The following is a 17,256-nucleotide window of genomic DNA, read 5'->3' as shown; positions in this document are numbered from 1 at the left end:
TAATTGGTGGGAGATAACACATCCTTCTAGATTTCTTTTGTGACATATCTACCTTGTTGTCTCACAGGTAACTCAAAGGGAATGTATCTAAAGTCATGTTCATTATCTTGAATTCTAGAATTTGAGAATTAGAGGAGATGTCAGAAACTATCTTGTCCAACCCCAGCTGAGATGGCAAAGGGCCTTGAGTCAGTGCCACATAAGAATCCCTTGAAGGAACTGGGAATGATTAGCCTGGAGAAGAGAAGACAGGGAAGGCAGATGAGAGCTGTGAGCAAGGTTTAAAGGGTTGTAGAAGCAGCGTTAGAAAAGAGAGAACCCTGATGGAATCATCTACTCCAATCCCCTCATTTTATGCATGAGGAGATTGTGGCCTCCTCTGTACTTGGCCAAGAATCCTCTCTACTATGTACCTCTCAAGTGGTCATCCAGATTCTACTGGAAGGTCTCTAGTTAAGGGAAACTCTCTAGTTCCCAGTGTAGCCCATTGCACTCTGGGACAACTCTACTGTTAAGGCATTTTCCCTGACACCAAGCCTGGATCTGTCCCTCTATAACTTGAACTCATTGCAACTTGCCCTGGGGTCAAGGAGAATGATTCCTTTTCTTGACAAAATTTCCCCAGTTCCTTCAATGGATCCTCATGTACCGTGGTCTCAAGTCCTTAAACTAGCCTAGTTGCCCTTCTTTGGATTCTCTGCTATTTGGCATCATCCTTCCTAAGAAGTGACATCCAGATCCCAATTTAATACTCCAGACATTGTTACATCAGGGCAAAATGCAGCAGGACCCTCCCCCCTTACTCCTGGATGTTCTGTCCTCCTGAATGCAATCTCATGTTGAACTTTCAGTCCACCAAAACCTTTTAAAAGGTATTTCTCAGGGCTGCAATGTATCTATAACTTTCCTATCTTCTCCTAGAAGTTGCTTTTTTGACCCCAGGTATGTAAGTTTGCATTTATTCCTTTTGTTCCACCTTATCAATCACTTCATGATCAGTACACAATTGATTGATTATTAGATTCAACTCATCATTCTAGTCTGTTGAGATTATTTTACACCTATTCTCTTATTATTCATTGTGGTGGTTATCCTACCCAGCTTTGTCTCAACTGAAAATCTGATGAGCTCACCATGGATGTCTCCATCCAATTGATTGATTAAAAAATATTAATCCACATGGGACCATGCTCAGACAACTGGGGACACTCCACTCTACTAAAGACCTCTTTCCAAGCCAACCAATGGGTCCTTTTTGCATATGATCATTCAGTTAGTTCTGAAACCACCCAACTATACTCTTCTAGCTAACACTGCTCCATTTTGTCCACAAAAATAACAAGAGAGACTTTTTCAGACACTTTGATGAAATATAGATCGACTATATCTACAGTCTTCTCCAGATCGACTAGTGTGGCAGCCTAGGTACCAGAGGAAATGTGGTTAGTCTGGCATGACCTGTTCATGAAGCCATGCCAGCTCATGGTGCTCGCTGCTTCCTTTTCCACTTGTTTGCTGACCATCATCTCTAATAAAATGCCATAGGTTGAAGTCAGTCTCACTAACTTATAGCTTATAGAATTAACTCTTCATTTTTGAAGTACAATATTTGTCCTTCTTCTGTCCTGGAATGCCTTTCTGCACCCTTCCTGTTGTCTCTTTCAATACTCCAGAATGTGGTTGAGAGCTTTCATTCCACTCTAGACCAAATAGTTTTCTAGTGTTGTAGTCCCTGGGATCCTAAAGATAACAAGACAACAATACAAATAATTTACATTAGTGTGTGGCCTTAAGGTTTTCTGACAGCTCTCCGTACAATTGACTCGGTAAGGCTTCTCCAACCTGTTTGAAATCTGCCCTCCCCAAACGGAGGATGCATCTCAATCTGACCACCTTTCGGATCCTACTAGATCACAAATCCTAAAATGGAGGGGTTACCTCCTCTGAACACTCCCTCTACCCCTCACCCAATTTTCCATCATTTCTCCTTCAGCAGCCAGTTTCTCTTTGTGGGAATCCAGTCCAGAACAGCAATTCCCCTTATTGCTTCCTTCACCTTTTGAAGGATGAAATGATCATTAAGGCAAGCTAAGAAATGACTAGCTAACTCTTTTTGGCAGAGGGAAGACTCCAGCAGATGTTCACATAATTGAAGGCCCCCACCACCACTATATCATGCCTCTTTGCCAGGCTTGTGATCTGTTACTGCTTTCTATCTGTGTGGTCTATATCACTTAGGACAATGTCACTTTTATTTCTTCTTCCTTTACTTTTCACTGGAATGCTTCCCCACCATTATGCTTCCCCACTCTGGGGGCCTGGCTTTCCTAATACAAATCTATTTTCTTAATATTCAGTGTCTACCTCTCTCCACACACTCCAATTTTGCTTCTCTATTTTGTTCCTTTTTTGCATCCCAAGTCTTTCTACTCCTTCTGACTTCACTGTGTGTACCTGCCACTCCATCGTTGACCTTGTTATCTGTTTTTGTTATTGGTATTAAATTGATTGTATTGTCAATATTCTTGTATCTCTTCTCTCCTTCCCACGAAAGCATCCTGCAGACTGCTACCACATAGATCCCGTCATGCCAGACGTCATGTCAGACGTCTCAGAAGTCGTCTCTATTGTCCACTGAATTGGGTTCAGGTTACTCTTCGTGCCATTCAAAACTCTCCTCGCTCTTGCCTCACCCAGCCTGGCCAGCCTTTTCTCCTATTTCTCCCCTTTATAATGCTTCTTTCCAGCTAAACTGGACAGCGCTTTGCACCTTGAACAGGTCTTGGATTCTCATAATCCAGTCTTTGCTCACACTGGTTGCTGTACTTGGAATGTCCTTCCTCTGCTCTTGGATTGTTGAATTCATAGCTCTCTTTAAAGCCCAAGTAAAATACTAACACTCTAAACTACATCTTCCTCAATGCCCTTCATGATAAAGTCCTTCCCCAGTATTCCATGTATTATGTCACTTCATACTCTCTAATAGTAATGAGAGGGCAACATGGTATACAGTGTATACAATCATTCTTTGCCATGGGCTGTACAAAAAACAGGAAGTGGGCCATAGTTTGTTCATCCTTGATATAGCAAGTAGATAACTCTGGGCATCAGGATGATCTGGGTTCAAGTGCTGTCTCTGATATGTACTGGCTGTGTGACCCTGGGCAAATCACTCAACTTCTAGGCCAGTGTATAGGACTCTTAAGTGGACCCACCTGCATTGGCAAAGGGAGTCTCCTGTCCCAGTGAGATCACAGGTACAGTTGCTAACAATAATAAAACTCATATTTGTATAATACTCTAAGGTTTGAGAAGTGCTTTCCATTAGTTCTCATTGATCATCATCCAATATTAATATTTTAGCTATGGTATTGCTACTCCACCCCTACCCCTATTAGCCTGTAAGGTACATGAAGGGAGAGATCATGCCTTATCTAAACTTTACGTCTCACTTCCGCACCTAGTGCCACTCCTTGTGCACAAGAGGGACTTGACCAATAGATTTTGTTAGTGAAAACTAAGGCATTTAGAATTCATTCACTGCCTAGTGGGTTTGGTCCCCATTTTCCCAGTGATCAGCAGGCATAGTCACTCCAGGGGGTGCTGCTTGCAGTGCTAGCCATCATCCATGTGCTTTGTGACTTGTGAGGCTGTATCTAGGCCTTAGAAGCCTTCCTTCCTGTCTTCTATCGCTATGCATCATTTACATAAAGTCTTGGTTTTTTTTGGGGGGGGGGAGGGTGTCAGATGTCTTTTATTTCCATTATTGATTTAAGTAAAATATGCAACACGGAGCAGAGATGTAAAACAGATGCCATTGCCGTGTTCATTTTCCTTATTGCCTTAATGAATGGATATGTTCATTCTTGCTTCGCTTCTCCCTGCCAGGCTCTCCTGTGCTGTGATGAGGGGGCCTATCTCCTTGCTAATCAGCCGATGGATAAATGCCAGGCAAAAGAAGGTGCTCAAAATGCTCTTTATGACATCGAGAAGTTCCTTGATGTGACTCTCCCCAATTTAAAGTATGATCCTCGTGTCCTACAGCGGGAATTTGAGGTCATTTTGACTCCCGAACTCAAGGTATGGTATGTGCAGTCAGAGCGTATCTCTGGCAGAACAGGCACTGACCAGGCTACTCCAAGGCTGCCTTCTTCAATAGGAGCATCACTGCAGAGCTAGAAGGGACCTGGAGGCCATTAAACCTGCTCCCTTCATTTTACAGATGAGGAAACTGAGACCCAGGGAGATTGAAGTGACTTGCCCTAGGCCACACATAGGCTCATAAACTTAGTTAGAGAGAGTGGTCTTAACAGGAGAGAGGGCTGTGCGGCCCCTCGGTTCTGAGAGGTGTGTCAGGGACAGGCAGGGTGTACTCCAAATTAGAGGCAAAAGTGTCTGTGACTCACCTGCCACTGAGGCCCGAATGTGGGAAGCTGACTTCTTTCTTGGTAGGGACTGAAGTTGTCTAATTTAAGCTACCCTGGAGAGGAGTCAGGCCAAGGCAAGAGGAAAACTTTTCTTCCTTTGGTGGCTGAGGATTGAGCTTGGACAGGGCTGTTGTATGTACACTTCAGAGCTTGTGTTGCTGCCGATAGTTTGCCTTTCACATTTTGAAAACTACCCTAGGACTAGAAGGGGTGTCAGCGGCCATCTAGTCCACTTCTGGACTCATTTTATGGATTAGGAAACTGGGGTCCAGGTAGTTTATGTAATTGACGCCTTGATCTTACTTGGAAAGGAGTCAGCTGCCCACATTCAGGAGGTACGTTGACTCCTCCAACCTGGGAAGGGAAGACTTATGTGTTTTTTCTGAAGTGAAGGGCTCAGATTTCTCAGACAAGCCTGTTCTCCCTGCTCGCTGAGTCTGCAGCAGCCTTCTCAGGGTCACTGGCTTCCTCCCCGAGGTGTTAGAGTTGTGGCTTTGTAGCCATGACGAGGCTTTACTGCATTAATCTGCTTTACATTACTTTCCTCAAGGTTTCTGACTTGACATATCTTAAGCCCTCAATTGAAATTCCTCCTTTTGGTGCGTGCTGTTCTGTTCTCTGGGGAGGTGATGGAGTTTTGGGGGCCTTCGTTTCGCTGATGATTTCTATCCAGTCCTTGATCCAGCATCTCATTTTGTGCTCTGCAGTCTCAGATCCAGGCTGTCCAAGTCAAGCTGGAAAATATTCGCAGCGTGTTCCAGAACCGGCAGAATTGTTTCCGGAAGCTGACAAATAAGCATTCCCGGCCTGTCCAACCTGTGGTACCCCAGCCTGAATCCTCAGGCAAATCCAAATCACCGCTGTTCTCACCCAAACACGGTAAAATGACCTGTCCTTTGCTTGCCGCTGTCTCTTGCTAGCTTCTTAGAACAGATACCTTTTTCTCCTTATAAAAATGTTTATGTCATTCATTCATTCATTCATTCTCCAACCCTGAACCGCAGAACTGCTCAGGTTTGTTTAAATAGCTGTATATTCAGTTCATTTCAGTCCATCTCAAACATTTATTAAGCGCCTGCTCTGAGCTGGGTCCTTGCTAGACAGTCTCTGCCCACAATGAGTTGGCATTCTGCTAGAGGATCATGACATGTAAACAAGTAAGTGAATAGCAAGTGTATATAAAATCATGGGTATAACGAATTTGCAGATGCCACAAAATGGGGAGTCATAGCTTACATACTGGGTGATTGAGTCAGGAGTAAAAAGAGCTTGATAAACTAGCATGTTAGGGTGACTCTGATAAGACATACAATATGAATAAATGTGATCTTAGACATCAATTCCAAAAATCAAGTTTGGAAGTATGGGATGGGAGAGGTACAGTTGGACAACAGTTTTCCAGAAAAGGATCTGGGGGCTACAGTGGATTGCAAATAGTCAAAAAAAAAAAAAAAAGCAAATGCTCTTTGGGAATGCCTTATGAGAGACCTAGATTCCAGGAATAAGGAGGTGATAGCTTTTGTACCATATGCCCTTTCCCATACACTAGAAAATACAGACAGTTTACTGGAACAGAGAGTGTTTGAAAGTCAGCAACATGTAATCACATCACAGAGATTGCAAGGCTGCCATTGGCCAGAAGCAGATCGATAATTGGGATAGTCCCTAATGGGTATCTAGTGCCTTACAGTTTATGAGGTATGGTCACATCCAGTCTCTAGCAGAGCCCAGTGAATTGGGGAGACATTTTCTAGCTGAAACTGAGGTCCAAGGGAAGTGACTGAACCAAGGTTGCATGGAGGCCTGACCAGCAACTGAGGTCTTATGACTCCCAGTCCAGGGGTCTATCCACTACAAAAACTTCCTACTACCAAATCTCAAGGCCTGGGCTTGGCAAATGAGACTATAAATAAGTTCATTAGCCCATGGCCGTGTTAACCAGGGATCTTTTAACTCCTTAGTCCTCTCTCAATCCCTTCTCTAACCCTTCTCCACCCCTCCACCTGCCAGAAAGCTCCTAGGGAGTAAAATAAACTGGGATTCTTTACTTCTTGTCTGGCAAAAAATAAAAAAAAAAAACCCTCAAAAAACCCCCACAAAAAACATGTTCTGTGGTTTGCACAGGCTGCTGGGAAGCTGTTGGCATCGCTGACGCCAGCACAAGAGATGTCTGATAAATACTTCTGGTAATTGAATTGGCTGGCTTGTCTCAGCAGCTCCATAGGCTAGAAAGGATTTGGTTGGACTTGAGTGAGTGACTGAGCCTCTGAACCCCGATTTTCTGTTCTTTGCTTTTACAGCTGAAATGTAACCATTTCAATTCTGAGGCCTTTGTGAAGCTGATGGAGACCAGCCTTGGGCTCACTGTCTCTCTGCCTCTCTCTGTCTCTGTCTGTGTTTCTGTCTGTCTTTCTCTGTTTTTCTCTTTCTGTCCCTTTCTCTGTCTTTCTTACTCTCACTCTCTCTGTGTCTCTATCCTTCTCTATCTCAGTCTATCTCTCTCTGTCTCTATCTCTGTCTCAGATTTAGCGTTCCTGAAGTTCCTCCCTTAGCTTTGGGAAATAGCCTTTGGTCATTTGGCTTTCTTTTTTCTTGCTCTCAACTTTGTTGGTCTTATTTTTATAAAAATGTGCTTGATTTAATTAGAATTTTTAATCCCTACCTAGGATCTCAGGGTACTTTTTTCATAGTTGAACAAAGCTTTCCTGAATTCTGTTGGCAATGGTGCTGCCCTGCCTTCCCCTGCCCCCCACTCCTCTGTAGCCTTTCTGTGTTAGCAATTAGTTAACTTAGGAAAAGTTTCCATAGAAAGTAGCTCAGGCCCCTAACATGAAGCTCTTACACTGTCTAGCAATAGTGGTCTGATTGACACCTCAGAAGCATATAGCCAGTGGAATAAGGTGGAAGAGCTAACGGATATCATTTATATGGTCTTTTGGGTCATCCATCACTTACAAAGTGGAATGTGAGAAGGGTCTCTTTTCATGGATGTGACAGCGTAGGAGGGTAGCCTCGAATCACAGAATTTCTGTGCCATCAGACAACCTCAGCAACCACTGAGTAACCCCTACCCCCCAAAGAATTCAGGAAGCACTGGTAAAATGCCTCCTGGGTACAAGGCACCATGACAGCCACTTGGGGCACAGGGGCAGATAAGAAAACATATTTTCTTCAAGGAAAACTGGGGATGGAAAGGAGGACAACTTTTACTACGTCTTACAAGAGTTGTTTTTCTTTTTTCTAATGGGAGTAAGTGGGTGGGAGAACGAATGGTCATAGAGATAAGGAAAAGAGATAAGAAAAATTAAAAGAGGGCCACTGGAGCATCTTTTTGAAAAAAAAATGCAGAGAGGGAAGCCCAAAACTATGCCCAGAAAAGAACACCTTTGAAAGCTATGTTAAAATTATTATATAATTCTCTCTATATATGCATTAAAAAGTAAGCTATATAATAGAAATATGCAATTTTATGTACTTTTTTGGTTCTGTTTGCAGAAATGTCCATTGTTTATTAAGTTCAGAATAAAAAGAAATTAAAAAAAGAAACAACATGCACATCAGTTAGGAAATATAAAATGCAGACAAAATGAATAGTGACGTGAGAGTAAACTCAGGCTTGGAGAGGCTGCACAGGGCTTCTTCAACTTTTTCCACTCACAACCCCTTCAGTGCTTCTTGGACCGTGGGGTCACACAGTTAGTATCTGTCAGAGGCAGAATATGAATCCATTTCCTTTTGCTTTTAAGTTCAGCACACTATCCACAAGGCTAGGCTTTCTCTTAAGAAATAAAAAAGGGAATATGCCTCAAGTGTTAAGAGAGAGCCAGAAATCTAGAGCTCAGCCTTGGCTGGGGTGGAATGAAAGAAGCAGTGTATGGATTTGTTTTGATAAAAGGTGACCTCCAGTGTCTACCACAAAGAAGACCGTTGGTGTAATACATGCTGCACTTTTCTAAATGCTTTTCCCCATTGTTAGTTGTGTTTGAAATCAAAGCATTCCCATGTTCCACACAACAGCCATACTGACTTTGAGGTTTGTTTTTTTTTTAAATCAAGTTCAGACTGGTAGTATAGCAGTGTACAACGTGACATTTCTTTCTAATTAAGCAATGGACAAGAATAGTCCATATTGTAACAGTAAGGGGCAAAAGACTCAGGTTCTGCCCTTTTGGCCGAGGAGGCCCTCAGCTCACTGGTGGAAATCATTGGTAAGTAAAGGAACTGGTCAAAACTCTCAGGATAATGGTGACATGACACGGGAGTCATAAATCCCTTTTGGAGCTGCTGTCCTTCCATACCTCAGCTCAAAGGCCACCTTCTCCATGAAGCCACCCTTGATTCTGCCTTTTATCATACTTGATTTTCATGGCTCCCACTGCAACCTATTCATATAGACTAATTTGCATTTAAGGATATTTGTGTCAACATCTTACCTCTCCCACTTAACTGTAATTTCCATGAGAATAGGGACTCTGTCTTAGGTGATCCTTCAGTGGCTAGCATATTTTGAGGGGAGTAGACTTGCGATTTCATTTGTGTAGGGAACTTTCAGTGAAGAAACCCCCTTTACCAATGCAGATTGGTCCATATTCTGGAAGTCTTAGAGACTCGCCTGGGGCCATCAAGAGTTGCAGTGACTTGTCCAGGGCCACACAGTCAATATGTGTCAGAGTGGGACTTGAACTCATTTCTTCTCAATTCTAAGGCTAACAACTCTCTATCCACTATGCCCGGTGAAATACCATTTTAGATATTAAACAATTACTTATTTAATAAATTAACCACATGATTATTTTATATGTTGCTTACTCCCTTAATAGTTGATACTCAGAAACTTAACAAAAGTACTCTGGTACTTTTTCTCTTTCTCTCTAGAGTAAAAAAATTGTAGAATTGTTTGTGCTAAACTAGTGAGATTTTAAAAAATAAATACTGTCAGTAAGCAGCGTGATAGCAAATAGTGGAATTTTTAAGAGTATTGAGATTGCAAGGAAATTTCTCTCCCAAATAGCACTCTTGATTCTGGAAAGAGGTTGAACAGCATTTTCAGTATGCCATGTAATCTTCTGGAAGTCATGTGGCTAAGAGAGATGAATTAGGTTTAAAGCTTACGCCAGTTTCTGTGGCTCCAAAGGGGATGTTGGCAGTCTGTTTGACTATCTTCTTCCCATCGATAATATATTGGTCATTTGTGGCTCATGTTGCTTCAGGAAAGACCTATGTTGTTGGCAACATGTGATGAGAAAGGTCAGTGTGGCAGAGAGGGATGTTAGCAAAAAACTGTCTCAGGCTTGAAATAGGACAATACTTTGACACTTTGATGGATTTGGAATGCTGTCCATGTGGGTAGCCCACTGTTATATACTGCAGCATATTCACACCTTTTCATCCTGTGTAATTATTTCCATGACCTCTTAAACCCCTCCTCCCCCAAGGTTCTCCCCATCATGCTAGAGGATTTCCTTTAGGTCTTCTAATATTTTGTAGATACTAGTGTCATATTTGGGCTGTCCACTTGTTACCTTTGCCATAATTGGCCCACCTCCATTTCTACTTGTATATATATTCAAATGGGTCATTTTTTTGGCCCACTATTTGTACGAGTCATTTTTAGCCATGTGTTATACTGTACGATTCTCCATGGTCTGTTAGGTCATTCTAATAATAAGATATTCTTGTGCTTCATATACTTAACCACAAGAGCCATTCTAGTGGGAGGAGGTTTTATCTTATATTTCCTTTTCCATTTGGCCAATTCTACTTTTAAAGCAGTTTTTAAAAAAATTCTCTTGTATCCCTCTCGTTTCTTTTCCCAATTTTTCTTCTACCTCTCTTCTATGATTTTTAAGCTCCTTTTTGAGCTCTTTCATGAGTTCTTTCTGGGCTTGAGGCTACTTCTTTTTCTTTGGAGTTTTGCCTGTAGATGTTTTGACATTGTTGTCCTCTTCTGAGTTTGCGTCTTGATCTTCCTTGTCATCATAATAAATAAGGACTATTTAAAGAATCCTGGGCAAGGTTAAGCAGTGTCTACACAAAACCACAGAGGGTCAGTTGATTCAACCAATCCAATATAAACAAACAACCCCCAATCCCAAACCCAATAAACCAGTTGATTTGGGGCTATTTAATATCAGGTAGAATATATTTACAATGAATTTTGGAAACTTCTTACCAGTGGAGGTGGTCATGAATATAGTTAAGTATGGTTTGGGTCCACCTTCCTTAAAGAATATATATACATTAGATTTCTGTCACTGGAACCATTTGTAGCATATTGGTAAAGAATCATATTTAAAGCTAATAATTATTCTCTAATTTGTCATTGTTGTGCTTTTCAATCTCTCTCTGAGAAAATTAGTTTTTATTACAAGTAAGTATAATTCTTCTTTAAATAAAGAGAATAAAAGTGATTTGGTATCTATTGATAAAGTGCTTGGCTTAGAATTAGGAAGTCTTGGTTCAAACTCTACCTTTGACACATATTAGCTTGTGCAGTCTTGGGCAAGATAATTAGTCTGTCAGCAAGTGTTTATTAAGTGACAGAAACAATCCTGGCTCTCAAGGACTTCATATTCTATGGGAGAAGATGATATGCAAACAACTGTTTACAAATAAGATACATCTAGGTTAAATTGGAGACATTCTCAGAGGCAAGAAGAGCCAGGAAAGACTTCTTGAAGAAGGGATGGGATTTAGCTGAGACTTGAAGGGAGCCAGGAAAGTGAGGAGTTGGAGGAAAGAGAACATTCCAGTCATGAAAGGATAGCCAGTGAAAAGGTGTAGAGTTGGGAGATGGAGTGATTTATACAAAAAACAGCAAGAAAGAGAGTAATTCTGGATCATAGAGTACATGGAAGGGAGTAAAGTATTAGAAGACTAGAGAGGTAGGAAGACACCGGATTAGAAAGGACTTTAGAAGCCAAAAAGAGGATTTTCTGTTTGATCCTAGACATAATAGGGAGCTATTGGAGTTTATTGACTAGGTGAGTGACATGATCAGAACTCTCCTTCAGGAAGATTTTTCAGGCAAGTAGAGGATAAAGTGGAGTGGGAGAGACTGGCTGGGAAACAAGTCGCTATTGCAATAGTCAAGACACAAAAGGATGAGGGCCTATACCTGGGTGGCAACTCCGTCAGAGGAAAGAAGAAGACATACATGAAAGCTGTTGTAAAGGTAGAAACAACAGGATGTGGCAAACCTATTGGAGGATTGAGAGTGAGGAGTCAAGGGTAAAACCCTAGATTGTGAACTTGGATTCCTTGGAGACTGGTGGTGCTTAAGACAGTAAAAGAGAAGTTCAGAAACTGGGAAAATTTTTTTGGGGGAAAGATAATGAGTTCAGTTTGGGACATGTCAAGTTTAAAATGTCCATGAGACTTCTATTCGGCATGTCCAATAGACGGTAGAAGAGTGCATGAAGAGTTCTTAAAATTGCCTTCATGAAGATGACAAATCCCTGGGAACTGATGAGATCACCAAGTGAGATAAGTTGGAGGGTTAATATAACTGTTGTGCAACTGTCTAAGATGGATGTGCTTGGTTATGGATGGCTTGTGACCTGCCTTGTGGAGGGAACTCACATGCTGCGAATCCAAAATGCTAATGAAATCACAGATCCTTTACATATTCGTGCACCTAATGGGACACAATGGAAAGAATGCTAAGCTTGGGGTTAGGAGACCTTGGTTCAATTCCCACCTCAGAGGCTTATTAGTCTTATGACTCTGGGAGTCTCACTTAGTGTCTGTGGACCTCGGACAATTCCTTAGGACGTTTTTGCACTGGAAGAAACCCCAGAGACTACCTTTTCATATAAATATAAGTAGTGAGTTGTGATGCATAGAGATCACAACCATTCCAGCGTTTCCTATTTGTTTTTTAAGGACCCAAATGTGTTCCTTCCCTGAGTACTAGCTTTAGTATTTACACCTGGGAATTGGAAACTTCTAGAATCCAGCCTTGGCTGGTCCAGCCATTGGCTCTTTGGGAGTGTTTGGTCTCGTTATTTAAGCTCCCTGCCTTTGCTAAATCATTTTTAAGATGGTCCTAATAATTGTGGAAGCTTTTATACTGATTGAGATCGTGTGAGGGTGATTACTGATTGTTCAGCATTTTTAAAGCCCTCTAAGATATTGTACTGTTATTATGTGAAATTGACACTCTGCTACAGCTCACCTGGTGGTTCACTTAACCTTCAAGTTCCTGATTCCCTGGAGGATCAAATCCAAATCTTAAAAGTTCTTCTTCACCTCACTGTTCTGAGCGTTATCTTTGAAGCAGAATTAATGGCATACACCTATTTTAGTATTCATACCAAAGTCAAATGAATGATTCTCACATTTTCTTTATTTTTATTGAAGGGATGGACTTTAATTCTTCTTTGAAACTCGCCTTTGATCTCTCTGTTTCTGGAAAGAAGCCAAGAAAAAATCAGAACTCATTAAAAGTAAGAATCATTGCTGATAAAATTTATAGCCAAGAGTTTGAATCTCCTCTCTGGCACTTATTGACTGATTGACCATGGTCAAGTCATTGAACTATCTCTGAACTGTCAGCAACTTTCTCTCATTATAGAAGGGTCATTATCAGCTTCAAGGGGGAGGGGAGGTCATGTGCTGAACATTCTGAAATTGACTGTGGAATCACAGGTTATTTATTGGTTTGCCAATCTTGAACATGGCTTCATGAAGTTGCAGACTGTTGCTATTTTGACTTATGTTTAGGCGGGAAGGTCATTAAAATGGATGTTACTGTCTCAGGCTAAGAACTAATATGAAATGAGTGGTGTGACTGTTATTCTTCAGCTACTAAGCTGCTCTTGCTTTAAAGCTAATCTGTATTGCTTTCAAATGTCTTCCAGATTGAAGTGATGCATGATTACGAAGATAAGAGAAATTCTGCACAGAACTTTATTTCAGAGAATGAAGACAGCTTAAATGTGCTTAAAAGGTATCATCCCACTCTGCTCTGACCTCCACCCAACCCATCCTTTTCATTCATACCTACTTTAACAGATAGAAGTTATTTAGAGGTTGGGAGACAATATGATGTAATGGAAGCACCACTGGATTGGTAGATAGAAAACCTAGATTTGAATCCTACCTTGGCTATGTACTTCTCATAGGATTTTGGGGAATTTTCTATTAAATTTGAGGGGTAGGGTGGGTTCTAGTTGAAAGACAAAGGGAGAGGGAGAGGAAGGGAGGGAGGGGGAGAGAGAGAGAGAGAGAGAGAGAGAGAGAGAGAGAGAGAGAGAGAGAGAGAGAGAGAGAGAGAGAGAGAGAGAGAAGAACCATTGTATGTCATAGAAAATTCTCAAATGACAGAGATATGGGGAGGGGGGCAGGAAAAGGACTGTGTTTAAAACGCTCATTGAAATGATGAGAGAGTCAGGTTAATACATTTTTTTGGTAGTCCCGATGAGCAGTGTCACCATTGGAGGAAACTCCTTCTCCATTACAGCTTAGCTACTCATGTCTAACATATACTCTTAGACAGTTGCCTTGGAAACGGAGAGGCTAGGTAATTGCCCATGGTCACACAAGTAGTACGTGTCAGAGACAAGTTTTGAACTTAAAGCTTCCTGATTCTAAGGCTGTGTTCCAGAGCCAGCAAATATTGGCTTGTGAGAGCTGCCTGTTAAAATTGTCAGTGTGAGCATTTACACCTCAGAAACTGGCAAATGCTGCAAATCGAGGTTTGATTTACTATTCTCTTCATCCTTTAGACTAGAGTTGTCAAACATGCAGCCCGCAGCCCACAGCTGCAATGCTCCCGAGTGCAGCTGGAACCAGATTGAAATGTAATTGGGAAATATTTAACAGAATAAAAAAAATACAATAAAATATAGATGACATTACCTTTTAAAACTAAGTCAATATGAGGTCTTCAGGGTACTTACGACTGATTTAGTGGCCCTGTTTTTCTTGGGAGTTTAACACCACTAGTCTAGACTTCAGAAAGTGATGGCAAAAGCATTAATAACTGGATTGAACTTATATGTGTTTCATGCACACTTTTGTTTTTTTCAGAGAGACAGTTGTTAAACATTTATCATCGCAGAGCTTGCCAGTCCTCTAGCCACTGCATTGTATTGCCTCTCTGGGAGATAGATATAAATATGGGAAAAATAATTCTGCTATCTAGAAAATCTCAGTATTGCTGTGATGTTCTTCCAGTGAAATTTTTAACTACTTAAATTTTTAAAAAAGTTTTATTGATGCCTTAAAAAATCGCACAGATATTTCTGCATATGTCCCTCTCTCTCCCCCTCCCGGGGCAGTTTCCCCTGTGACAAAGAAAAAAAGTCAAAACCAAGTAAGCCACACATCAGCCTCATGTGACAATGTAGGCAGTGTTCTATAGTCTTAGCCCTTTCACTCTTCAACAGAAGAAGGGATGCACATTTCCGTTAGTATAGTCATCGTATATATTGTTTTCCTGATTCTGCACACTCCGTTCTATATCAATTGATACAAGTCTTCCCATGTTTCTCTTAGTTCCTCATTTTCATTGTTTTTTGTAGCACACTATTATTTCATTAGGGGCAGTTAGTGGTTCAGTAGATAGAGCGCTGGGCCTGGAGTCAGTAAGACCTGAGTTCAAATATGGCCTCAGACACTTACTAGCTGTGTGACTCTGGCAAGTCACTTAACCCTGTTAACCTCAGTTTCCTCATCTGTAAAATGAGCTGGAGATCAGAATGGCAAACCACTCTGGTAGCTCTGCCAAGAAAATCCCAAATGCAGTCAAGGAGAATGGAACATGGCTAAAAAATATGACTGAACAGCAATTATTTCATCGCATTCATATACCAAAATTTGTTTAACTACCAACCCATCAATGGACTCCTATGTTGTTTCTAGTTCTTCACTATTACCAAGAATATTACTATGGATATTTTGGTATATATGGTACTCTTATTTCTATCTTTGACTTCCTTTGGGAAGTTTTTGCATAAATTGGCAAAGTTCAAAAAAGTTTGATGACTTATAGAAAGAATGGGCAAACTGATGCACTGTTGGTGGAACTGTGAGTTGGTCTATCTGTTCTGGAAAGTAATTTGAAATTATGCAAAGAAAGTGACCGAAATATCCATACTCTTTGACTCAAATCTCCCTTAGCTAGTCACATGCTGCAAAGATGTCAAAAAGTGACAAAAAGATATAAAATGACAAAAAGAAAGGCCTCATATACACTAAGATATTTACAGCAGTGTTTTCTGTGATTGCAAACAATCGGATACAAAGTAGATGCCCATTGATTAGGGAGTGGTTAAACCAACTGGTACATCAACATTATAGAATATTACTGTGCTATAAGAAATGATGAATACAGAAAAGGATAGAAAGATTGAAGGTAGCAGAGCTAAGGAAACAATGTACCCAGTGATTACAATGGTGTAAATGAGAAGAAAAATAACAACAAAAGATTCAAAACTGAATGTTCAGAAATCATAATGACTGAGCTTGTCCCCAAAGAAGAGATAGGAGAAGGCATCTTCCCCTTCTCCTCTGGCTTGTTTATAGAGGCAAGGGACCATGGATATGACACGTTGCATATAAGATCATACTTTTTAATTTGTTGGTTAATTTTGCTGAACTTTTTTTGCTCTTTTTTTAATTCTTTAGTATAAGGGATTGACTGGGAGAGTGGGTATGGAGGGAAGCATTGAGAAATGCAGGTGATATAAAAGCAGGACATATCAGTACAACCAGAATAATAAGGAGGGGACACTTTGTGTTAAATATCTCTGTATCTTTGTACTAAATGTCTCTTGTATCCAAAACATATAGGGAATTAACACAAATATGTAGGACCACAAGTTATTCCTTCATAGATAGGTGATCAAAGGATATGAACAAGCAGTTCTGAATAGAATTGCAGGCCATTAACAACTATATAAAAGATTTCTCCAAGCTGTTAAAAATTTAAGAAAATCCAGTTTTAATAGTTTTATGGTTTTACCTCATACCCAGAAAATGGGCAAAGATGACAAAAAGATGGTCACTGTTGGAGTGACTGTAGGAAGGCAGACACTGTTGATGGCACTGTAAATTCACTGGTCCAGCCATTCTGGAAAACAATTTGGAATTATGTGAAAAAAAAATTACCAAACTATTATGCTCAGTTATTTGTTCCCCAAGATTCTATTTCAGAGAATAAGGATCAGATTTTGTTATAAACTGTTATAAATAAGTCATTATAGAGATCAGAAAAGGAAATAGGGCCAATCATTTTAAAAAGAGGTTTTCCATATGCTTCATTGGTATTTTCAAGGTGTCAGGAAAACTGGAAGAGACTCCTGGCTTATTGAGTAGACTGCCCTGACTGTTAGTAAACTAATGGAAGGGCATTCAGAATGGCCAGGCATAGATGGGTTTCAACTTGCATCATTGGAGGGACTATATACGTTTATCTTGTGACTATGTGTGTAGATCTATTGGAGTATTGGGGAACCTAGAGCTGGAGTCTCTTCTTTAAGAGCATCTACCCCAACCCCTTCATTTTGCAGAGGAAGAAATGGGCCCAGAGAGAGGTGGTGACTTACCCAAGCTCACACAGTTAGTAAGGACTCAAATCTAGTTTCTTGTGCTTTAATTTTTGGGCTAATCCTTTTTTAAAAGTAGGTTTTCTTTTTTGAGTCTCCAGAATAAATTTTAAATTAAAAACAAAAATCATTTGACCTGGTTAGACAGTTGGGAGAATAAGCATGAAATCTTAGAAATCTTGTAGCAAGATGTCAGTTGCTGATGTTACAACCCAGAAGCACTTAATTTCTAGCTTTGACCATAGGACCTAGCTGGTGTTTTGTCTAAATTGGTTTTT

General features: G+C 40.7%; 1 protein-coding gene across 5 annotated transcripts in view; it reads left to right on the top strand.

Annotated features, from left to right (window-relative positions):
- MCF2 (MCF.2 cell line derived transforming sequence) overlaps positions 1-17,256 on the top strand; it is a 141,732-nt gene that overhangs the window by 90,745 nt on the left and 33,731 nt on the right. For 4 of the 5 annotated variants that reach the window (XM_072626542.1, XM_072626540.1, XM_072626539.1 and 1 more), the window contains 4 exons: positions 3,889-4,080; positions 5,135-5,306; positions 12,789-12,874; positions 13,289-13,377. In XM_072626542.1, the coding sequence (XP_072482643.1) occupies positions 3,889-4,080; positions 5,135-5,306; positions 12,789-12,874; positions 13,289-13,377 (539 nt within the window). The remainder of the gene's footprint in view (positions 1-3,888; positions 4,081-5,134; positions 5,307-12,788; positions 12,875-13,288; positions 13,378-17,256) is intronic. The other variant, XM_072626543.1, reaches the window with a different exon arrangement.

The sequence above is a fragment of the Notamacropus eugenii genome, chromosome X (assembly GCF_028372415.1).
Source record: "Notamacropus eugenii isolate mMacEug1 chromosome X, mMacEug1.pri_v2, whole genome shotgun sequence".
Lineage (NCBI taxonomy): Eukaryota > Metazoa > Chordata > Mammalia > Diprotodontia > Macropodidae > Notamacropus > Notamacropus eugenii.
Note: the sequence above shows the minus strand (reverse complement) of the source record. Positions and strands in the feature narration are given on the sequence as shown.